Source organism: Gymnoscopelus microlampas, assembly GCF_963454915.1.
Source record: "Gymnoscopelus microlampas genome assembly, chromosome: 21".
NCBI lineage: Eukaryota > Metazoa > Chordata > Actinopteri > Myctophiformes > Myctophidae > Gymnoscopelus > Gymnoscopelus microlampas.
In genome coordinates, this window is record NC_139958.1 from 3,847,341 (window position 1) to 3,873,222 (window position 25,882).

Here is a 25,882-nt window from a genome sequence, read left to right on the forward strand (position 1 = left end):
ACTATTCCAGCCTTTTGAGAGAACAGAATAGGGGAGGGGGTACAAGGCTATGGTAGGACTGATAAGGCTGGACTAGGATATGTTAGGCTGTACTAGGTGGTACCAGACTCTAATAGGCTATATTAGTCTGTGCTAGGCTCTTGTCAGCCCTGTAGATCCTCAACCCATAGGGACTAACCACCGTGTACACGGGCAATAGCTTTTGTGTGCACAAGCAATAGTTTTGCATGAACCTTTGTAGACCATAGTACAGATCTGCCTTGCACAGCCTAATAGAGCCTAGTACAGCCTAGCACAGCCTACTAGAGCTTAAAACAGCCTATTATAGACCAGTAGAGTCTAGTATAGTACAGCCTAGTACACCCATGCCTAGTCCAGCCTTCTGGGAGAAGAGAATAGGGGAGGGGGTACAAGGCTATGCTAGGACTGATAAGGCTGGACTAGGATAGATTAGGCTGTACTAGGCTGTACTAGACTCTAATAGGCTCTATTAGGCTGTGCTAGGCTCTTGTCAGCCCTGTAGATACTCAGACCATTGGGACTAACCACTGTGTACACGGGCAATAGCTTGTGTGTGCACGAGCAATAGTTTTGCATGAACCTTTGTAGACCATAGTACAGATCTGCCTTGTACAGCCTAATATAGCGTTGTACAGACCAGCACAGCCTAATGGAATTTAAAATTAGAGACCAGTAGAGTCTACAACAGTAAAGCCTAGTACACCCATAGCCTAGTCCAGCCTTTTGATGGAACAGACTAGGGGACGGCGATTTAGGCTATACTAGCATGGAACAGACTGGACTAGTTAAGACTAGGTTGTACTAGGCTCTATTAGGTTGTACTAGGCTGTACTAGTCCCTTGTCAGCCCTGTAGATACTCAGACCATTGGGATTAACCACTGTGTACACGGGCAATAGTTTGTGTGTGCACGACCAATAGTTTTTTTCCCTGTTGGCCATCTAAGTGTACCTTTAGCCATCCCCATCCCACTCTATATAGTTGTGTTGAAAGTAGTTTGTGTTCAGTTATAGTTCTGTGGCTCTAACTCCTCCTGGGGGTGAGTTATACAAGATAGAAATCCCCATGATAGCGTATTTATGGAACGTCACATTTATTTTTTGGTCATCAGGGGCCAAATGTACCAGGATTTTTACATGATCTAAATATTTATTTTAGATGTCCTAAGGATGGTAAAAATACAGATAAGTAGAGATAAAATAAAATAAGGGGGATGCGGATGGATCACTTTAAGTACGAAACCGTTTTCTGTAATAGTGGCCTCTAATTTGCATATTTATTTACATTATTTACATGTATTTACATCTATTACATTATAAATACCTTCCACACATTGTCTGACCCTCAGAATATAAATATATAAACTTTATTTGTCAGATTTGATTGCTTTGTTATAGAGTTATTTAAGAAATACTTCAAAATCGGCAGCCATTTTGATATGCAAATTAGGAGGTTAAGCACTAAGAATTTTGCTTGGGAACAGTGTTTTTCTGATTCAGCACCCTTGAATTATGTAAAATGGCCTTGTTCCCAACTTTTACCCCCAAATGCCTCTAACCTCCTTATAGAAGGCCTTTTTTCTGAAATCCCTCCTGTCTATTAAGGTAAAACATGACAACTGTATGTGTCATCTATTGTGGAGCCTCCAACAATCACATGTTCATAACTCACTGCTGTTGGTTCTATAGATGTTCATAACTCACTGCTGTTGGTTCTATAGATGTTCATAACTCACTGCTGTTGGTTCTATAGATGTTCATAACTCACTGCTGTTGGTTCTAGATGGAGATGTGATCCTGGAGAGTCCTGTACTTCCTGTGATGCAGGGAAGTGATGTCACACTCCGCTGCTTGTACAGAGACGAGACAACTGGTAATCCATCCTCTAACCTCCCAGCTGATTTCTATAAAGATGGATCCCTCATCAGGACTGAGTCTACAGGACAGATGACCATCCACAGTGTTTACAAGTCTGATGAAGGATTCTACAAGTGTAACATCTCTGACCTTGGAGAGTCACCAGAGAGCTGGATGGAAGTGAGAGGAGGTGAAGATGAAACTAATGTTCTACAGTGGGCCAATATTTACAGCTGGCAGTCTTTCTTTCTTTCTTTCTTTCTTTCTTTCTTTCTTTCTTTCTTTCTTCAATTCATGTTGCCAGATTCACAACATTTAACATAATTAACCCCCCCCCCCCCATGTGTGTGGCTTACATTTGTGGCTTTATCGGTGTTTGTTTGTTTTTGAAATAGTGTATATACTGTAAATTTAACGTGACATGTTACCATGCAGGTGTGACCAGGCTGATCCTTAAAGGTGGCTCCAACCCATGTGAGGGTTACATTGAAATCTATCATGACTATGAATGGGGCCTCGTTGGTCATGATAACTGGAACCAGAACAATGAAGATGTGGTGTGTAGGAGTATTGGCTGTGGACAGGCTGTGAATGGATCTTCATACATAATGAAACACAATATAACCAATATATTTGATAAGGTATGGATCAATAATGTGAACAGCACCTATTTAAACACAATATAACTAATATTCAATTATGTGAACTTTATTACCCATATAATGATACACAATATAACACAAATTCCTGATAAGGTATGGATCAATGGTGTGAACTGTAACGGGACAGAGGATCAGCTGTGGAACTGCCAGAACTTCAGTGATTGGGGGGTGAACGTCTCCAACCAGAACTTCAGTGATTGGGGGGTCAACGTCTCCAACCAGAACTTCAGTGATTGGGGGGTCAACGTCTCCACTCAGGACTCAGTTAAATGGATCACATGTTCAGGTAAGAACACACCTCAGTATCAATATCATCACTTTGTTGTTGACTGTTTTGTTGCACGCACTCACGCACAAGCACACACAAGCACACACGCAGACACACACACACACGCACACGCACACACACACACACACACACACACACACACACACACACACACACACACACACACACACACACACACACACACACACACACACACACACACACACACACACACAATATGCGCGAACACGCACACAATATGCGCGAAGGTAGTTCCAGGCTTTAGTCCTGGTTTTGGTAGGCAGAGATTTAAGCCACTCAAAATCTTAACAGACAAATTCAATCGATATCCCCTGATGAGGGGATATTGCTTTGTGATTAAAAAGTATTCTGTTGATCCAGAAATATACTAAAACATGTCATACATTTTGGAGATGATCAGATCCAGTTCATGCAGGGTCCCTTAATTAGTCATTTGATTAGGTCATCCAGTGCAGGCACTATATGTTGGAAAGTGATGGTTTATTTTCCTTGTTAAATCATGAATATATTCTCACAGAATACTCACAAATTGTTTCTCCAAATATTACCGCTCTTCTATTATGAACATTATGAAAATATTTCCGTTTCAGTTCATTAAAGTTCTTGAGCTTGGAACAACATTGATTATTGATTATTAGTTATTTTTGGGGGGAACAAAGCTGTGGTGAGTTATGGACATCACATAACTCTAATTTCCAAGTCACTGTTTTTAATTAGATTTTTCTTTCTTTCTTTTTTTCAACTTGTAGATAAGGTTGAAATAAGTTTGGATGGTTTTAAATGTGCCGGAGCTGTCCAATTTAACACAACGTCAAATGAGGGAAATTCACAATATGTTTGTTCTGACAACTGGGGTAAGAGTTATACTACCTTGAATGTTCTCATTTGTCATCATACATTCCTGTGTGATCATTTATGGACCTTTGGACTGTATAGAACAGAACTAAATGATTCCCTTTCCCACTTTCTTTTGTGGATTTGTCCAGTCTGGGCTGTATTATTATTATATGTAGTAGTAGCAGCAGTGAGTATTTCGCATATCATTCCAAATCAAATATATTATCTATTCTGTAACGTTTGTTTCCTCCAACATAAAGGAAAGGAACAAGCTGACCTTGTGTGCAACAACCTCAAATGTGGAATCTCAAAAGATGTGCCTGACCCGACCAAAATGACCTCACCAGAGGGATTCACCTCCAAAGGCAAGAAGAGAATTCATTGTACAGGCACCAGAAATGAAGACCATCTGTGGCAGTGTGATCCTAAAGACCCTCTGAATGCTACATGCTCTAAACCTGCTTTCATCACATGTTCAGGTACGTTTGTTTACTTCACTGTGGTTTACATCTCTGTTCTAATCTCCAACAGCTGTCAGTTACAAACCACACGTACAGACATGCATTAATATGTGGAAAGAAGCAGCACTCCGTTGACTGAACTCAGTTCCATTTTCTTTATTCTGATGAGTTTCAGCATATAGCCTTCATCAGAGCAAGTTACATGCTTAAGTGTCATACATGTACATATATATGCAGACGCACACACACGCCTGCATGCACGCACGCACACACACACACACACCCACACATGTTTGAGAGCGCACACACCCACACACGCACGCACGCACGCACGCACGCACGCACGCACGCACGCACGCACGCACGCACAAGTGTTGGTACATTTTCATGTATGTTAACAGATCACCCCATGTTACGGCTACAAGACGGGGACAATGTCTGTTCTGGAACCTTGGTGGTGGAGGACGGTGACATGTGGAATATTACCTGCAATGAAAACACCAAAATAACAGCTGATATGATGTGTGAACAACTGAGATGTGGAGTCAATGTCACACATAACTTTACCTGTGACAGGAGCCAATCAGTTCCATCCACACTGAACTGCTCAGGTAATATTAATATTCATACATCTCATAGTTTCAGCTCAGCAACAAGAAAAAGGAGTCAACTCTTGTGTTAGGCTTTAAGTGTCACCATGATATTCATCTTGCTTTACTCACACAGTAGGGAAACATTATATAAAATCCATAAGTTAAATTGTATGGTAGTCTTGTTAAATATTTTGTGTAATTTTATTGTGGTTACATAATAGTGCACATTTAGGCAGCTACACTGCACTACAGTATAAAGCCTAAATCTCTTTTGGTCATTCTTTCTGTGTCTTCAAAGATGATATGAAACAGATTAAACAGAGCATGTTTATTCATGTCTTAATTTAATCATTAGATTTTTAAATTAAATGCATTTAATTTATTTAATGCATTTTAGTTTTTCATATACCGTAAATTAAATTGACAGAATCTGCCTTCTCTTAATGTTTTAACAGAAAAGATCAACATAACTCTCCTGGACGACCACAGTCCCAGTGATTGTTATGGTGCAGTTTATATCAATAGTTCTATGGGTCTGCAGCCTGTGTGTGGTTCAGACTGGGACAGACATGATGGAGAAGTGGTTTGCAGAGAGTTGGGCTGTGGCAAGGTGAGCTCTCATTCTTTATGGTTAATATCTGTTGAATCACTTATCTATGATACAGACCTTATGGGTACATGTTTACATTTTAAATGAAGATTCAGCATGTTACAGTGTCCTGGCATTTCCAGTACATTTCTAGTTTTGGTGTTCTAAATACCAATGTTATTACTGGTGTATCTTTCTACTTATATATTTTTTGCACAATTTCTGCACAAGTACCTCATCCACATCAGTAGTCAGCAAATATTCTATATCAAAATTGGCTTACACACAGACACACACAGACACACACACACACACACACACACACACAGACACGCACACACGCACGCACGCACGCACGCACGCACGCACGCACGCACGCACGCACGCACGCACGCGCGCGCGCGCACGCACGCACACACACACACACACACACACACACACACACACACACACACACAGACAGACAGACAGACAGACAGACAGACAGACAGACAGACAGACAGACAGACAGACAGACAGACAGACAGACAGACAGACAGACAGACAGACAGACAGACAGACAGACAGTATCATTCATACAGATAACTTCACTCAGAAATTATTTATGTTGCAAAGGAAATGTATTATTTTATTCAGAATACATTGAATGTGTTCTTGCAGGTGATTTACACCAGCACCACCAGAACTGGACATCATGGAATACTGGACAATGTCAACTGTAATGGCACTGAGACGGCACTGTGGCACTGCAAGGCCAAGTACAATGACTCTGTCCCATGCACTTCCACTGCTCATGTCACCTGTGAAAGTAAGAGCATGATGATGCATTATTGTAGTATTGTATATTATTGCAAGTGTCTGGGGATGTTTTTTTTGTAATTTATTGTAACCTTTAGTCAATGTCTATCATTACTATGAATGTTCCTTAAACAGTAGCAGCAGCACAGTTACATTCAGACAAAAAAATAAGATAACAACAATCAAATATAAATAGCGTAGAAACATATGTCCATTCTTTAATGTTGTGAATGGTGTGTTTGTTTGTGTGATTGTCTCACTCCATTTACATTATTGGCTCATCTCGATGCCTCTTGTTCTCTTTGCCCATGCTGGAAATAATGATTGGTCTGTTACTGTGTACAATTGCAATTACAATTTAGGCATTTAGCAGACGATCTTATCCAGAGTGATTGACAAGTGTGAAAGCAGAGTAAGCATGAACACTAGTTCAACAACAGTTGGTAAGAGTGCAAAGAGAATACGTTCTGTCCCAGTGATCGCATGGTCAGAAAGGGCGTTAGGTTCATTGTAATGCTGCTGATAGGTCTGAATTAGGACTATAGATTGGGAGGCAGCATGGAGCATGGAGAGCTTTTGACTTTCAGCGGAGTGAGCTGGTTTGAATTCTGACTGGTTGGGATCCAGGAGTGAAAGCGGGGTAGAGACAACATGTTCAAGAGTTTTGGAAAGAAAGGAAAGCAGTGGAACCAGTCTGTAATAAAGCACACATATATGGTTGCCTAATAATTCATCCTTTTTTCAGACAACAAGATGGTGTTCATGAAGAATGGAACATCCTGTTCTGGTCAGGTGGCAGTAGAGCATGCTGGGAAGGACTACTGGCTCTCAGGGACCAATGAGACGTGGAACCACACTGCTGATGTGGTGTGTGGACAGATGCATTGTGGGAATGCTACTAATGTCACCCTGTTCCCTCATGTTCCTTCTGGAGAACCTGGGATGGAGAATGAGGTTTGGAGTGAGTCCTATAACTGTTCCTCCACAGAGACATCAGTCTTCCACTGTCCAAAGGACAACACAACATCATCCAATCAGAGCCTCGCTTTGGTGGAATGTTCAGGTAATGTGTTACCCTTGTAAAGTTGCTGTAATGTTGCTGTTGTGTGTAATTCATTTGATGTTCACTTACAGAACATAGTTTGATATGATATCCTCACTATTTTCGGTTTGATTTTAATGTTTATTTCGACAGGTAATATAACGGCAACACTGTCAGAGCAGTGTTCTGGGACAGTTCAGGTGTGCACCCATGCAGGCTGTGGGGGGGTGTGTGCACACACCTGGACTGAAGCTAATTCTGAAATGCTGTGTAAAGACCTGGGCTGTGGACATGCCTTCTCTGAGATCCACCAGAACATCAAGGGGGATGTGACCATCCTGGCAATGTACCCCACCAATCACACCACCAACCTGACTGAGAGCATCCTCGTGAAAAAAGACCCAGAGACCAACTGTGATGACAAACCAGCCTTTGTTGTTTGCTTAGGTAAAATACCTACACTAAAATTAGAACACAATTGTTTTTGTAGATTGTTATAGGCAAAGCAAGTTTATTTGTAGGCTAGCACATTTCAACAAGGCAATTCAAAGTGCTTTTCACAAAACATTAAAAACTTGTTATTAAAATGGAACAGATGAGATAATTAAATTACAATGATGCAAAAATTGTTAAGGTTATACTGTAAACTATGTTCAGTCGTACCTCTTCATAATAATCAGATTTTGTGAACATCAATACATTGTCTATAATATAGCAATTTCAGCGGTACTTGACTATATAGGCTACGGCCAATAGAAATACTAATATTAACTGTAATCGTGAAAGTATATCTATTTCATTATAAATATATATTCTTTATTGTATATTGTATTATAATATATTATATTATGTTTTAGTGGTTTTAGTGAATGTTATCTCTGTACATGCATAGAAAACCTGTTTCACATGAAGTTTTTATACCGTTTCCATGCAGCCAGTGTCAAGGCTGATTTCAAGGATTCCAGAGATCATTGTTCTGGAAATGTGAAGATATTCTATCGAGGTCAACGATACCCTGTCTGTAAAGAAACCCTGAATGACACCAATGTCCAAAATACCATCTGCAGAGAGCTGCAATGTGGAGAGACCGGCGAGCCTGTTGAATTCTTTGGACCTTTACCACAAAGTCCACCTGAAGTCATGTCAGGACTGAGCTGTCCTGCAAACAGCCACAAGGTGGCAAACTGTAACATTACCTTACAGGACAAAGGACATTGTTCTCTTGGTGGCCTCCAGTGTTCTGGTACGTTTTAAATGCTTTCATCTGATTCCACCTGACTTAAACAAATAAGTGTTGTATAGATACACTGCATGTTACAGTAACAGCCCATTTACGAACATGGTGTAGAATATGATTTTACAGCAACAATCTGAGGCAATGATTCATATTTCTTCGTTTTCAACTATGCTGTGTCTCTGCTACTTCTCATCTCAGACTGGCAGAAGATCAGAATACAACATCCAAAACAGCATGGAAGACACTTTGAGGGACATGTGTTTGTTTACAGTCAGAATGGTTCCAGGATGGTTTCAAGCCATGGCTGGACAGACACAGAGGGAGACAAACTGTGCCGCCATCTGGACCGTGGCGGTTATATAAACCATACAGCATCAAATAGTTCTTCTGATCTGTGGGAGAAGAGCTTCAACTGTAGTGATGTGAAGAACCTGAAGACCATCTGGGACTGTGAACGTGAAAATACAACCTCCGGGAACCAAGGGGTCTACCTCCAATGCCAGAGTAATGACAATTATTACTACTACATTTCCAATGCTAGAGTTATAAATAACAATTATTATTAATACATCTCCAGTGCCAGAGTAATACATTGTACTACAAAACTGTGTAATCTAAAACTAAAACTTATAAATAATAGAATAAATTGAAACCTAGTATTTTACCAGTCCATGTGTACACATCAAGAGTTATATTAACATACAGGATTGTGTTCAAAAGACGATTTAATATCAAGACAGATGTATGTAAGTGGTGAAAAGGACACATTTTTCATTTATCATAGTTGGATGAGGGATATTAAGGGGGATTAGGGATTTATTTGTTTTTGTTGATTTGTTGTTGTTTCTGTTTTCCCAGATAACCCTGTGGTTAGCCAACCATACTGCTCTGGTGAGGTGAAGATCGATGACATCAGGGTGTGCGGTGATCACTGGGATGACAAACATTCACAAATAGTTTGCATAGAGCTGGGCTGTGGCAATGCTCTGTCCTTTAAAACACATGGAAGAACTGGGTCAGATGTTTACCACGTCCGTTGCCAGGGCTCTGAGTCCAGTCTTGGGCAGTGTGAGACGGTCCTGGGCCGGTGTGCTGGAGGACTGGTGTCTGTCTACTGTACAGGTGAATTATTTTATATATTTCTACACTTTTTGCATTTTGTATAGTATATATAGTAGTTACTCCTGTATATAATGTTGCATTCTATATAGTAGTTACTGTATATTAGACTATTTAAGAATTTAGTCCATATTTAACTTCAGTATTTGTTACCAGATGTAATTTCTACCGGGGGAAAAAAAGACAATAAATGTTTGAGACTGCAATGACATAGTTTATTACTGCAAAACAGGCATTCTGGACATTGAAGTGGATAAAGTTCTCTATAGGAACTACATTTTAGATTAACCCACGAACTTATTTCCAAGTTTAATGGACACATAATGGACAATGGACTGGAAGTTAGATCAGATCCATTCGAAAAGATCAATGTATTTTAATTGTTTTTCTCCTATTTTAGTGGTTGAATAAGCTTCCTAGTTGTTTCCCCTTGCTCCTTATGCTAATTAAGTCCTATTGCTACTAATATTTATCCATTCAAAAGTTTGGATGCAATATCATTTCCACATGACAGGGAATAAAGCAGAGGTTTTTCATTTCACTTGTTACAGATCGCATCAGATTCACAACCACAGAGAGGTGTGGAGGTACACTTAGTGTCCATCGATACCAAGATGAGTGGGAGGAGCGTGTGTGTCCCCTAAATGTAACAAAGCATTTTAAGAACCTGCTGTGCAAGGAGCTTGGTTGTGGTGAAGTCATAGAGAACATTATGACAGATGTGAAATCCACAGAGGAGGTAAACAACTGTTTTGTTTGCTTTGTCCTTTAAGTCTCATTGATATCATAAGACATCTCGTCACTCCAGTCTCTTCTGCACATTATTTTGTATGAAATGTGTTTTTGTGTGACATTCCTGACTGAAAACAGTGAGGAAAAAACTCTCTCAAACACTAAAGGAAGTTTTGATTATGATTGTAGTATCTGGAAATGACTCTGGTTTGCACAAAAGATCATTTGAACATCACAGACTGTGTCCACCAGAAGTCTTGTAAGAAAGTCAAACCAGCTGAAATCTATTGTGAAGGTACCACTATACTTTCATAAGCAGTTCACAAACTAAATGTGTGCCTTTTCTGGATTTTACCCAAGACACTGATGAGTGAACCTCTGATGGTTATGTTTGATGATGATGATGATGATGATGATGATGATGACTCATTTGCTTTATTCAACCAACAAAATCAACAACAAAGTGATTTCAGGTGTTGAATTTGGTGTAATGGATTTACTGGAGGTCTTTAGGATTGTCACAGTCCTTGTGATTGTGCTGCTGCTGATTCTCCTCAGCCTGTGTGTGAGAACACCTGCTACTGTTAATAGTGAGTAACATTATATTCATGTATTCTATTAATGTGGTTGTAGTGATAGGATATTCTCTTTATGCACTTTGTCAATAGGAGGGTCAATACATCATGTCAATTTAATGTAAATTCAACGAACGATATGTTTTAATACTTGTCCAAACTGATATTTGACATAAACACAGCCTGATTGTACTTGTGCAGATGAAGTAATACTATCTGGTCACTAGAGGCCAGTATTTGGACACATAACATCATGTTGTTTCTAGTAGATACCAATTCAAATTCAAATGTTTTTCAATTATTTTAGATTTATTGTTCTCAGAGCCAAAATATAATGTCAGTAATATGTTATGTTAACGTGTGCCACGTTGTGAAGATATTTTTATCCGTAATAGTAATAATAATAATAATAATAATACTGCATCTACAACAGTAAATATAAAGTTTTTCATCAGTAGTTTTCTAACTGTGTTGTCATCTAGTAAGAAAATCTTCACAAAAAGACAAAGAGGATGAAGGTGTTGAATATGAGGAGATTGGCATCACTGCAAATGAAATGAAAGTCTTGGATCAACTTGGTGAGTGATATTTACATTCTCATCAGACAGTGATACACATTCATTATCTAACTCTGTCTCACTGACTTATAACACCTACTGTTACTGTACTGTATACAGTATCACTGTATAGCAGGGCTTTTTTTTTTAGTATTCAGAGTAACCAGAGTAATCAGAGTAATCAGAGTAAGCATGAACTGTAGTCAACAATGACAGAGTAAATAGTCACATAAGTAGAGTTCAGAGAGAACAATAGTGTGTTTACCTGGTATATGATACCAGGTAAACAATGAACCTACTGTAGCATCTATCTAAATAGCATTCTGTATATTCATAGCGGTCATAGCAGAATCAGTAGAGAGCCAGTCTGTGGAGCCGGAGGCCCTGGTTGGTCCAGGTTTGATTCCAGGCCAGGCCAGCAACTGTGAGTAATGTTATATTAATGTATTCTATGAACGTGGTTGTAGGCATATAGGATATTCTCTTTTATCATGTCATGTAAATTCAATGAATGACATGTTTTAATACTTTTTCAGTCATTTGAAAAAAGAAACAGACAGATACACAGCCTGTGCGTGCATGTGTGTGCGTGTGCGTGTGTGTGCACGTGCGTGTGTGCGTGCATGCACCATGTTGTGAAGACATGTTATCCTATAGTATGAATAATAGTGATGATGATGATGATAATAAGAATGCTCTGCTGTGGCAAGTATACGTACAACGATAGTACATGTACAACAGTAAAGCAATTATATAATTTTCTTCTTTCTTTGCACCAGTAGTTTTCTAACTGTGTTGTCATTTAGTAAGAACATCCTCACAACAAGACAAAGAGGATGAAGGTGTTGAATATGAGGAGATTGGCATCACTGCAAATGAAATGAAAGTCTTGGATCAACTTGGTGAGTGATATTTACATTGTCATCAGACAGTGATACACATTCATTATCTAACTCTGTCTCACTGACTGTATAACACCACTGTACCACTGTTCTCGGAGTGGATGTCGACGAACCACCTGAAGCTCAACCTGGACAAGACCGAGCTGATGTTCATCCCGGGGAAGGGATCCGGGGAAGGGCTGTCCGCACCGAGACATGGCCATCACCATTGATAATGCTGTGGTGACGTCAACTCGGACTGCGAAGAATCTGGGTGTGACCTTGGACGATCAACTGTCGTTCTAGGCTAACATTGCATCAGTGACACGGTCCTGCAGATTCCTCCTCTACAACATCAGGAGGATTCGCCCCTTCCTCACGGAGAAGGCAGCCCAGGTGCTCATCCAGGCTCTCGTCATCTCCCGCTTGGACTACTGCAACTCCCTCCTTGCTGGTGCTCCGGCATCTGCCATCAGACTTCTGGAGCTTGTTCAGAAAGCTTCGGCTCGTCTGGTGTCTTTTCAGGAAACACTACCCTTCCTCTTTGCCTGGCCTACTTGTTGTTAACTAGTTGTACGAACTCTTGTTTTATTGTTGTATTGTTTTATTGGATCTTGTTTAATCGATACACTTATTTGTTTTAGCTCTTGCTCATTTGATTTTGCTATTTTGTCTCATCTGTTTAAGAAAATAGGTAGCTGATATATTGCACTTTTACCTTAGCACTAGGTATACTCTTGGTTGCTTGTTTTTGCAGGAAATGCACTTAAGACTTCTGGTGATTAGTAGTTTCGTTCCCTACCTATGTTGAATGCACTTCCCTTAATTTCCCCTCGGGGATGAATAAAGTACCTACAGTACCTACCTACCTTATTGTAAGTCGCTTTGGATAAAAGCGTCTGCTAAATGACTGTAATGTAATGTACTGTATAATACAGTATCACTATACTGTATAATACAGTATCACTGTATAATACAGTATCACTGTATAATACAGTATTTTTTTGTTGAGTAATCAGATTAACCAGAGTAATCAGAGTAAGCATGAACTGTAGTCAACAATGACAGGGTAAATAATTACATAAGTAGAGTTCAGAGAGAACAATGTAGTGTGTCAAAGAAACTATATGATATCAGGTAAACAATGAACCTACTGTAGCATCTGTCTAAACAACATGCTATTTAAATCACATTATGCACATTTGTTATCAAGCAAAGGAAACAAATCAAATAAAAATAATTATATGTTTGTAGTAACCAAAGACAGAAACAGCATCTATCAATGTATGTGATGCAACCAGCCCTTGATCTATTTAGATATTGGATGATAAGTTCAGATTTTGCCAAGTGATCGTTTTGAGTTTATATTATACAGTATTTTGTCGTTTGAAGCGGCAGGCCAGGATAAAACTAACAGCGTGTGGATAAATGTAGTTGTTTCTGATTATCTGCTTCTCTTGTCATGTTGGAAGCAGGATGCAGGTCAGAGACTCTGAACGAAGCCAGAAGTACTTCCTCCTTGTCTCATGATGTCATCCATGAGGAGGAAGTGACCGTGGTCCTCAACCCACAACCTCACCACACCAACACTCAACATGCAGGAAAGTTGGAGCCACTGTTACACCTTTATGTATAATAATAATAATAATAATAATAATAATAATGATAAGGGTAATAATAATAACAACTAGAAAAAGTGCTCCTCGGAGCACAACTCTCCGCCAGAAGACTTGTGTTGGTTCGAAGGTCGCGAAGGTCGCTATCCCTCTTGTATATGTAAGTGTCCTATCCATCCTGTCTGGGTAAGTGTCCTCTTCCGTTCATTCTGTGTAAGTGTCCTATCCCTCCTGTCCTATCCGTCCTGTCTATGTAAGTGTCATATCCCTCCTGTCTATATAAGTGTCCTATCTGTCCTATCTGTCCAATAAGACAGATAGGAACAATTGGACCGCGACTACTTGACTACTTCCGGTTCGAAGGTCTGGGAGTGAGCTAGTGGCCGGATTTTCGGTATTGGAATCTGGCTTATCACAGTGACACATGTATTTATAGGTCGCTATCCCTCTTGTATATGTAAGTGTCCTATCCAACCTGTCTGGGTAAGTGTCCTCTTCCGTTCTGTCTGTGTGAGTGTCCTATCCCTCCTGTCTGTATAAGTGTCCTATGTCATATATCCCTCCTGTCTATATAAATGTCCTATCTGTCCTATCTGCCAATTATGTATCAGCCATGCAACCATTTCATGGTTCCCGTCTTACCTCACTCTGACAGTGGCGGAGACACTGTCAGAGTGATGCCATGTATATATAGGCTCGGTGGCGTCACTAGCCAATCAGATCACAGTATTTCACGTGTCACGTGAGGCTTGACCAATCGGTGTGTCATGTTTAGAAAGTGAAAACGCAGTGATAACAATACTCTCCTGGCGGAGAGTAATAATAATAATAATAATAATAACAATAAAACTAACAAATACAAAAGGTTGCCTACGCTTGGCCCCCTAATAATTATGAAATTTAGAATATTTCTAATGATAAGATTGAAATAATACAATACTGGGCATTGTCTAAAGTCACCAATTTTTTTTTAATTGTATATATCATTTACGTGTGTGTGTGTGTGTGTGTGTGTGTGTGTGTGTGTGTGTGTGTGTGTGTGTGCGTGTGCGTGTGTGTACAGATGCAGTGATCTATGAGGTAGAGGATCCACAGGAGGTGTATGATGATGTGGACACACACCCTGACATCACAGCTGAGGTCCAAGATGACCCCCAACCTGGAGACCCCCTACAGCCGCTTATGAGGAGACTGAAAGTAATAGTGTCATTAATATGTGTTCTGTTTATTGTGTTTTTGGTTGTTACTCTGCTAAACTTCATACGTTGGCAAATTAGTTTGCGGTTAATGTAAACAAACATTAACTTTCTCCCCTTTCTCAAAGGGAAATGGAAGGGAAGAGATATAGTTACAAAAAATAATGGACATGAGATAAGAAATGAGCAGTACATTATGCACAGAATTTGAATAATATTACAATCCCTAATCTAAAAACAAATTAAAACAAACTGAATATAATAAGCAACAATCAAAGCCTTTAACGCTGACTGTAAATAAGGACAGGACGAGTTTTAAAGTGATGTAAAGTGTCACTAATGAAGGACTCATCTAAAGTGCTGTATGTCCCATTCCTTTTATATTATTTGGAGTCCTTGTGTGAGGGTGCAGGGCTGGAATTGGCCATTGTCCTCTCCTGATCGCCCCTTTCAGATCATCAATCGATCGATAGGTCTGTCTCAAGTATTACATAATCAGCTAATCGCAATTATTTTTTATAATCAAAATTATTATTTTGATTATCATAATCCTTTCATGAAGACAAATGTTAATTTTTTTTTCCAAAAATAGCAGAAATAGCTGATCTACAAGCTTACAACACGTCACTTTGTGTTTGTGATGCGTTGTATTAAATGTCAGTCATGTATTTGTATATGTAAGTTATTCATCATAATCTGTCCTGTACAGAGTGTGAATTGATTATGAAGCCTAAAAGGCCAAACTGAAATTACATTTGTTTCATACTGAATGTTTCAATGTGCCAAAACTTAAATATTGTAATGGTGACAGCCCTTTAGATCGATTGATAGATAAAGACACACATTATCTAAGCTGGCTCTTGTGAAGATAGTGTAGTATGTCTCCATGCATGAGACTGTGTAACTTGTATTTTGCTGATGTTATAAATACTGGACCTACTGATGTTGTAAATACTAGACCGTTGCCCCGGTTGATACCTGATTTAATCAGTATAAGGCATAAGTATATCATATATGGGCACAAAGTATTTTGTGCACATATATGAAGCTGCCTGATTTGTTTGCTGATGCCATGATGACACATTGAGGTTAGACAACACACTCCATATTTGGGCGTAAATGGGTGGGCGTAGTTTTATGGTTATGGCTGAGTCATGGTGACGTCAGATATATATTAGACAGGGGTTGCCATGGCAATCAATTGGCTGAATTTGGCTCATTTGGACCACAGACAGAGCCTGGCCAGAGCCTTTTCTGGCGTCTCTAGACAACCTATATCCGACCGACTCGGCGCCCGGCACGGCACTCTCTTGGATCATCTGCAACGTGCGTTGCGAATTTGAAGTCGTTCGGTGGAACGTTTCTCGAGATACGTGGATTACAGACGCACATACGTACAGTACTTACGTACAGTACATACGTACAGAGATTCCTGGCATTTATTGTAAGATCATATTTTTTTAGGACATAATATAGTATGCATGGCATTGTACATTTTGTATGAGAAGTACACTTCTCTACAAAGCCACAGTGCAGTAACTTGAGAGTAGTAAATTGAGATATAACTAAGAATTAACTATCTGTTAATTATCTGTTTTATCTTGTGACAAAGTTTCAATTTTGTCAAGAGTTTAACTCAAACCATGGCAGACTGCAGTAACTCACTGCCGACTCCCATGGATTTTAGATGGTTTATTAAACTATGGTTATAATTGGTTTTCTACTTGGATTATGATATGTTACTGGATTAGAAAAGCAAAGACTGTCTTTTTTTCAAAGCCCTGTTGTGTTTGTAAATACTATTAGCAGTTTAGTTTAATTTCTTCATGTTGGAATTTGTGTGTTGCTATTTCCATGATGTATTCCTTACTGTACATTGAATATATTACAAGTTATTATTTGTATCAATATTAGTAGGCTATTATATGTACCTTTTATAAATGTATCCATTTTAATTAAAGTCTTATATCTTCATTAAAATGTAGTTGTTTTTTAAATACATTTACATGTTTTTATAACAAACATGTTAAACTTGTAGATGGTCTGTTTTCACTATACTTTTTTTTAGAGAAAGAAAACTGAATTTACATGGAAAACTGTGAATTTACCCCCTAAATGAGCCATATTTAACTGCCGATAACATAGAAGAGATCCAGAAGGGTGGATAGAAGGACACCCCCCCCCCCCCCCCCACACACACACTCCCCCCATCCCCCCAGACAGCTTTTGTTTACATCCGTGTCTCAGTGGATCGTCAAAATAAGGTAAATATGCTGGCAGAGGCGGACTAATTAATTAATTAATTACCTGCCAGTGAATGTGTTAAAGTACAACAAAACATGACAAATTGAGGTTCTCTTCTTTAATATTTCAACGTGAAAAACAAACATACCTTCTATGATGTCAGTGAGCATCCTGAAGATACCAAAGTCTCTCTGGTAGACGGTACAAAGTACCAAAAACTAAATGATACAATGTCTCGCTAGATTTGTTGTTTTTTCCTTTGTATTTGCCACTGTTGTCCTGTACTTTCTTTTTTGCCATGAGAAAATAATTGTGTGTTGTAACTGTTTTTTTTTTTTTTACTGTTTACTGAGACCGAAGGCAAATTTTCACACGTGGACAATAAATGAACTAACTAACTAACTAACTAAAGGACCCACAATTCTTCGGGTGAAATTCACCCATGGTTAGTGTAGGGTTAATTTGGCCTATAATACAAAGCACAAAATCAGGATATAGAGCTGATTTACTATGCTGTGGATAAGCAACACTACACAGCCCTGGGTAGGCCAAGCCTGGCGGAGATATGCCCTCTGTGGTGTGACCCTTCTAGTTGGAAGCTGCATTTACTGTGGTTTGTGTGGAGTTTCCCATTTCAGAAGCACATGAAGTGACGCATGTTTGTTTCCAGTCAGAAGAAAGGTGTGAATTTACTGAGAAACCACCTGACGATGAGATAAGTAAAAAGCCACTGCTCTGCTCTTAGACCACTGATACCCCCCCCCCCCCCCCCCCACACACACACACACACGGCAACACATGCTGCACATGCACACGCTAAGCAGCACAGAAACGGCAGCTTTCTGATCTGCTATTTTTGAATATGTATTTGATTAAAGGCACACAGGTGTTACCTGATTATCAAAGGCTGACAAGCCAAGAGAGAACAAGGCAGTTCTGTCTCCTAGTGTTTCTATGTTAACATTCTGGATATCAGCACCTGAGTAAAAGTACAAAAGTATTGGTATAAAAATGTACTTAAAGTACCAAAAGTAGAAAGTGGTCATTATACAGAATGTCCCATGTATACAAATCTTATGAAAATAGCAGATCTACAAGCTCACAGCTTGTAGATCGGCTATTTTCAAATGGCCTAAATGTATATAGGGCTTACTGTATGTTTTGTAATAATAATCAAAATCTAAAAAGTATCTAGTAACGAAAGTTTTCAAATAACTGTAGTGGAGTAAAAGAATATTTGCCTCTGAGATGCACAGTAGTGGAGTAGAAGTAAAAGTATTGGAAATTGGAAATACTCAAGTAAAGTACAAAAACAAAAACCTCAAAATTGTACTTAAGTACAGTACTTGAGTACATGTTCTTCGTTACTTTCCACCACTGACTACAAGTAACCAGATGACATCATAGGGAACACAGGATGTCTCACTGGTTCAACCTGAGATCCATCTTGTGAGTTCTCCATTCTGATTGGCTAACATTTCTATCCTGACCTGAAAATGCATTTTCTGTTTAATAAAGAGCTGGAGAGACATAGAGACTCCTGTTACTGAACAAACACTCTAGTCTATAGCAATGAGTATCAGTATTCAACACTTAGTTTTAACCAAATCAACCATGATGTCTTTAATATTCATTCAACAATAGTTCTAACATTTAACGACAAAGTCTTTAATATGTATTAAACATCCACATGTAATTTATTAAACATATGTAATTAAGAATCCATGAGTTTCAACATTTTTATTTTTTTCATGAATTTAAATCTGAATGAATTTTAGGCTACTCTCAGGATCATTGTATTTTATTGTGTATCGTTCCTATTGTTTCCTAGTGTTTCCTGTCTGCCCTAGTTGTTGCTAACTGTCTTGTCTCGCCTCCCTTTGATTAGTTATGTTCTCCACCTGTGTCCTGTTGTGCCCCAGCCAATCCCTGTGTCGGTTGTAGTTATGTTTCACCTGTGTCTTGTTAGTCTGTGTCTATTTAAACCTACCTGTGTTCAACATTGTTTTGTCAGATTATAGTTAATGTCATGGTGTGTCCTGCCCTTCTAAGTCCTGCTTTAATGCCAGTTTGTATTTTGAGTTTGTTAATACGTCATCATTGAACTCCATCAGCCTGCCTGTGTGGTTCTGCACTTGGGTCCAACACTTCATGACAGGCTACTGTAAGACACAGGTGCAAGCACACAAAGCCAAGCATGTTCACGTATTGACTCTCTGAATTAATGTTAATGTAACACCTCATACACGCACATAAACATGAGCGGTCACGCACACATGTACCCTGAAATTCTGAATGAATACAGTATGTTACTAATTTCTGCTTTGATCCATTCATGAATATGATAAATAAATGAGTAAATAATTATAGTGTTATGCATACTTATAATACTGTTTCCCTGTTCAACACAGACCAGTCCTGTAGAAGCATTACATATATGGTAGAAGAATTACATATATGATAGTAGAACATAATAAAAACAAGTTATTGTTTGTAAAGCATGACTTTGTAATGTTTTCTTAAGCAACCGGAAGTCTCTTTCACTCCAACATGGTGGAGGCAGAGGGAGCTGGTTGTTATAATGGGACTTGATGGGAGTGTCTTCTCTTGTTCTGGAATCTCTTTGGATAAGGTCAGTGTGATGCAGCCTGCCATGTTTTTACCCTGCTGTAGTTTTTCACCTGAAGTGTAAAACAAACTACAAAATCAGCCTATATATAGGGCATACATGGGCAACTGGCGGCCCGGGGGCCACATGCGGCCCCCACCTTCACTTAATGCGGCCCGCTTTAATTACTTAAGTCTATATTAGTAGCTTAATGACTAGTATTAAAATTCTATTTTTTTATGTCCAATGTATTTGTGTTTAAGTTCATGAAGTTAACATAAGTATAACTAAATGCATTTGAAATTAAATACAATTTTAACTTTTCAGGATTCCAATTCAAAAATAGCAAAAACAAAAATCTGGATTCCAATTCAAAAATAGCAGATCTACAAGCTCAAAACGCGTCGGGCTAGGGTTCGGGCGTTTTGAGCTTGTAGATCGGCTACTCTTGCTATTTTTGTGTGACATAGAATGACGAAGTACGGCATAAATTTATGAAAAAAAGTTAAAATAAGGAGATAAGAGGTGTCTGCCCGACAGTATATGCATTGTGGCCCTCTGGAGTGAGTGTGGAAATATAGTGGCCCTCTCCATATTCAAAGTTGTCCACCCTTGCTATAGGGTGTCAGGCCCAGAGTTTCTGACCCAAGGGACAGAGAGAGACAAGTGACACTTCAGTGCCGTGTCCCCCAACCTGCACATTTTAAATGACATGAAAGCACCAAGGCCTAAAACAACAACCCTGCAGCCAAACACCATGATGAAGATGAAGATAAACCAACACACTTCTCAATGATGTGTGAAGATCACAAGATAAATCCTTCTCTTTCTGGGAACCATTTTCTGCTTAACTGAAGAAGAGAGAGAAAACATGTACAGTAACACAGCAGAGATGACTGTCTAAACATCTTGTGGTTTAAGAGTTTTCAGGTAAACACTTTTTTTCTAAATAACCTTTTTTAGACGAACACTAATACTAGTCTAAAAACCCAGAGAGGTGTAAGCTGGTGGTTCTCAAAGTGTGGTCCGGGGACAGCCAGGGGTCCTTCATGGGGTTCCAGGGGGTCCCCAGCTAAATGATTTGATAGTTAGGAATCAAATGGACCCTTATGGGTCTGTAACTCTGAGAGTGTACAAATGGAACCAAATGGACCCTTATGGGTCCATTTGGTTCCATTTGTACACTCTCAGAGTTATGGTGGTCCGTGGTCTAATGCAGGGGTTCTCATAGTGGGCTCCGGGGACCCCCAGGGGTCCTTGAGTTGGTTTCCTCAGCAAAAATGTGTTCATATATCAAAATCAGTTTAACCCTATATCGGCTGTTAAAAGAAAATCATGAAATATTTTGAAAAATATTTTTTTATTTTATTTTACATTTTTAACACCAGAAATGTGGTATGGGGGTCCCATATTCTTTAGATAGGGGTCCATGGCCAAATTCATTTAGGTGTCCTTGACATGAAACAGTTAGAGAAGCACTGGTGTAAGCTACTCTCTGTAACCACAGACCACATCCACCTGCACCAACACACAGCTTCACAGGAACATAAACACTCCTAAAATAGACTGAGGTCTCACATGGTTTGACCCACTTTAATTTACTCTATTTCATGTAAGTTTAAAGAACCAAGCTGTTGATGTGAGTGTAGTTATTATCTTTATAACTCAAAGCACATTAATCATTGATTATAGGGCAGCACATAAGTTGCATAATTTCGGCTTCAATGATTTTATCAAATGTTGGCCTATTAGCAAAAATAACTAATATACATAATATGCGCTTAAGACCTGGCAACCACATGCGTGCACATCACATTTTGGGTTATAAACCATAATACGTATGGTGACTGTGTGCTGCCCTGGGGACCACAGAGACCTTTCTGTCTTTTTGTCTCTGCACTGTTTCCATTTTCACCGTGAGCTGATCTAAATGCCTTCAGTGTAAACACACCATCTTTACTCTGACTGCTTATGGGTTTACATTTTACTATTTAGGCATTTAGCAGACGCTCTTAATCCAGAGAGACTTACAGTAAACATGGTTTATGCCAAGGAAGAGCAGCACAGATGTGCTGTTCACCCTGAGACATGGCATGTCACGGCATGGCATGTTGCATGTCATGTGGCATGGCATGTGGTATGGTATGGCATGTGCCATGCAGTGAAACCATAACACATAACACTTCAAGACCGTTGAAAGCAATTATAACATCAAAGTCACAGAGCATTATAATATAATGGTTAGTAAATAAATAAATAAATAAATAAACAAATAAATAAATAAAGCAAAATATATTTTTTTAAAATACTATTTTCCACAACTTTTGCCGTGTTGTCACAGTTTGGCGATGTGGTGAAGACTCAATTTGTAAAATTAAGACTAATGACAATAACATAAAATGATGGCTGTTGAACACATCTTTGTTCTGAACCAGTCTCATCCCAAGCTGCACACAAACTGACCATGTCTCTGAGGCCCTGTTTAGACTGCAGAAAATCACACTTATTTCACAAATCCGAGTGTGAAGTGTGTCATGTTCCAACTAACTAACTAGTTGCTGCTCCTCTTATGAACTAGCCATCCCCTATATGACGCCTGGTGCAGATACATACGCCCCAGAGTCTGAGGAGGCGTCTACCTTTATATGTCTCTGTTATAAACCACTGTTATGACTCTATGTGTGTGTCAGTCTAGTCAGGAGCTACAGTTACAATGTGGTTTCTGCAGCTTCTGCTGCTCTGCATAGCAGCCACCAGCCCCGTGACCTCAGAAGGCAAGTGACAAGTTTTTATTTAAACTTTTAAAATGTTCAGTTTGTGAACAATACTGTGTTACAATCATACAATCATCTGTTGTTGAATTTTGAAATGATTGGGCATGAAAACTAAATAAATGCATCATGTGGATCATATGTCCCAATCTGACAAAGTATTTAATCACACCCTGTGTGAAGGAAGCGGTGCCTTTGATGAGGTTATTTAATTGTGTGTGTGTGTGTGTGTGTGTGTGTGTGTGTGTGTGTGTGTGTGTGTGTGTGTGTGTGTGTGTGTGTGTGTGTGTGTGTGTGTGTGTGTGTGTGTGTGTGTGTGTGTGTGTGTGTGTGTGTGTGTGTGTGTGTGTGTGTGTGTGTGTGTGTGTGCGCGCGCGCGCGTGTGCACGTGTGCAGTGCTGGTGGGCCCCCTGGGCCCCCCGTGTGAGTGTGTATATGTGTTCGACCGCGCACATGTGCAGAGCTGGCCTGTGTGTGTGTGCATGTCTTTAAGTGGTGCATGTGTTAAAACGGTGCGCCTCGCAGGACCGCATGTTCTGTGTGTGCATGCGCACGTGCAGTGCTGGCGTGTGCAGTTCTGGGTAGGCTACCCTTTACCGTTGAGTTACACAAAGTGTTGCTATACTGCAATCTAATTCCCAATCTGTACATTCACTGTGTGTGTGTGTGTGTGTGTGTGTGTGTGTGTGTGTGTGTGTGTGTGTGTGTGTGTGTGTGTGCTGACGCGATGTCAGTATTTTCTGATGACATCAGGGATCTTGTATCTCCATATTTGAATAGTTTGGTCAAAATGTTAGAGGTACCACACTGTGGTCATAATGTTAGAGGTACCACCAGGGGCATCAGACCCGGGGGGAAAGTGGGACAGAGTTAATAGGGCCCAAGGTGGGGTGCCCTCGAAAATGTTTTTTTTCTAATCCATTATTTTCCTTAGTGTCATAACTAAATTAAAATGACCTGAATAAAACCGATTGAGCAACTGTTGTATTAAAATAATAATAATTGACGGTCTCTGTGGCTCTTCTCAGCCCTTAATGACAAACATGGCTTTGTCTGCTTCTACGTTTGGATGAGATCAATTTGCTTTGCAGTTTGCACTTCCGGTCTAGAAAGGATACGGAAAGGATCAGTGTGTTTGCATGTATATGGGTGAGGAAGTTACCGGATGTAGTAGGTTTGCTCTAGACTGATATGATCACTGAACAAGTAAATGGAAAGCAGTCTTTTCATTGGCTCTGCTGAAAGCCAGCTGACTCGTAAGCGTGTCTTTCATGCTGCGCAGCTAAAAATAGATTCCACACACACTGGAGTGACACCTGATGACTGAAAAGTAAATACTGGTAGTCAAATAGTTCTGATCAGTCAGCAATGCATGGTAGCAATGTGACTCTTGAAGTCTTGTTCAGTTGTCCTTTATTATACATTATAGCCTTTATGGTCTATTTTCTTTTTCTTATGCCTGGGAATGTCACAGAGAGTCCCACAGAGATTCCTTGTCCCAGGGCCCAGAATGTGGTGCTACGCCCCTGGGTACCACACTGTGTTAGAACAACATAATGTTAGAGGTACTGTACCACACTGTGTGTTAGAACAACATAATGTTAGAGGTACTGTACCACACTGTTTGTGTTAGAACAACATAATGTTAGAGGTACTGTACCACACTGTGTGTGTTAGAACAACATAATGTTAGAGGTACTGTACCACACTGTGTGTGTTAGAACAACATAATGTTAGAGGTACTGTACCACACTGTGTGTGTAAGAACAACATAATGTTAGAGGTACTGTACCACACTGTGTGTGTTAGAACAACATAATGTTAGAGGTACTGTACCACACTGTGTGTGTTAGAACAACATAATGTTAGAGGTACTGTACCACACTGTGTGTGTTAGAACAACATAATGTTAGAGGTACTGTACCACACTGTGTGTGTTAGAACAACATAATGTTAGAGGTACTGTACCACACTGTGTGTGTTAGAACAACATAATGTTAGAGGTACTGTACCACACTGTGTGTGTTAGAACACCATAATGTTAGAGGTACTGTACCACACTGTGTGTAAGAACACCATAATGTTAGAGGTACTGTACCACACTGTGTGTAAGAACAACATAATGTTAGAGGTACTGTACCACACTGTGTGTAAGAACACCATAATGTTAGAGGTACTGTACCACACTGTGTGTAAGAACAACATAATGTTAGAGGTACTGTACCACACTGTGTGTAAGAACAACATAATGTTAGAGGTACTGTACCACACTGTGTGTAAGAACACCATAATGTTAGAGGTACTGTACCACACTGTGTGTAAGAACAGGTACAACAGGTACTTTAACAACAAGTACTGTACATGTCACCTTCCTAAAATAAAAATATTATCAAATATTTCCAAATGTTTTGAGGAAATTTATATTTTTGCCTAAATCAGCTCTTGGTGACACTGGTCACCTCTGGTAGAAACCTCACAGAACTGTTTGGGTGCAATAAAGCACTTTATCATAAGAGCCCTACACCGTGAGAGCGTTTCATTATTATTTCTATAATAATGTTTCCATTTTCCTGGGGAATTAATTCCTAACATTGTTACTGACCTGCATCGTTCCCAAGTACGGCCCGGTGCCCGTTTATAACTGTGGTAACGGGCAGCACACTGGGGGCAATCTATCTTGTGCCAAATTTTCAAGTGGTTAATGTAATAAAAAAAGATCATGTCACAAAATGTTCCCCACCCCTGTAGTAGCTCTGAGGACCTCCTATAGGTCCTGGACCCTCTGTTGAAGACCCCTGGTCTAATGTTCATGTTGTTATTTACAGTGACAGACAGATAGATGCTCACATCTGATCACAACACATCATGTCTACAGAATGTACTGTATCTCACTCTCATCTCTCTCTCTCTCTCTCTCTCTCTCTCTCTCTCTCTCTCTCTCTCTCTCTCTCTCCATACAGTGTCAGTGAGAGTCAGTCCTGACAGATATCAGTTCTTTAAAGGTGAGCGCATCACACTGAGCTGTGAGGAAGAAGGGAAGTCTGTGCCATGGTGGTCTGTGACCCGTAGTACGGTGTTTAAGGATGGAACCTGTGGCAATGACTGGGGAAGTAACAGAGGTATGTAGGTATAGATAGATGGACGGATGGACAGACTGACTGGCATTCAGATTGATTGA

The 25,882-nt window shown here is 39.6% G+C and overlaps 2 protein-coding genes across 2 annotated transcripts in view; both read left to right on the top strand.

Annotated features, from left to right (window-relative positions):
- Positions 1-3,682: 3,682 nt before the first annotated feature.
- Positions 3,683-25,882, top strand: part of LOC311037343 (antigen WC1.1-like) — a gene marked incomplete at its 3' end in the record, with an annotated part of 78,206 nt that continues 56,006 nt past the window's right edge. The window contains exons 1-9 of the mRNA XM_084046470.1: positions 3,683-3,702; positions 3,946-4,164; positions 4,548-4,757; positions 5,195-5,349; positions 5,989-6,136; positions 8,103-8,411; positions 8,604-8,909; positions 9,264-9,527; positions 10,076-10,103. Coding sequence (XP_083902596.1) covers positions 4,020-4,164; positions 4,548-4,757; positions 5,195-5,349; positions 5,989-6,136; positions 8,103-8,411; positions 8,604-8,909; positions 9,264-9,527; positions 10,076-10,103 — 1,565 coding nt within the window. The 5' untranslated portion in view covers positions 3,683-3,702; positions 3,946-4,019. The remainder of the gene's footprint in view (positions 3,703-3,945; positions 4,165-4,547; positions 4,758-5,194; positions 5,350-5,988; positions 6,137-8,102; positions 8,412-8,603; positions 8,910-9,263; positions 9,528-10,075; positions 10,104-25,882) is intronic.
- Positions 10,184-25,882, top strand: part of LOC311037219 (uncharacterized protein) — a gene marked incomplete at its 3' end in the record, with an annotated part of 18,265 nt that continues 2,566 nt past the window's right edge. The window contains exons 1-8 of the mRNA XM_084046339.1: positions 10,184-10,263; positions 10,446-10,551; positions 10,730-10,846; positions 11,314-11,409; positions 11,726-11,812; positions 12,195-12,290; positions 13,745-13,874; positions 25,774-25,823. Coding sequence (XP_083902465.1) covers positions 10,237-10,263; positions 10,446-10,551; positions 10,730-10,846; positions 11,314-11,409; positions 11,726-11,812; positions 12,195-12,290; positions 13,745-13,874; positions 25,774-25,823 — 709 coding nt within the window. The 5' untranslated portion in view covers positions 10,184-10,236. The remainder of the gene's footprint in view (positions 10,264-10,445; positions 10,552-10,729; positions 10,847-11,313; positions 11,410-11,725; positions 11,813-12,194; positions 12,291-13,744; positions 13,875-25,773; positions 25,824-25,882) is intronic.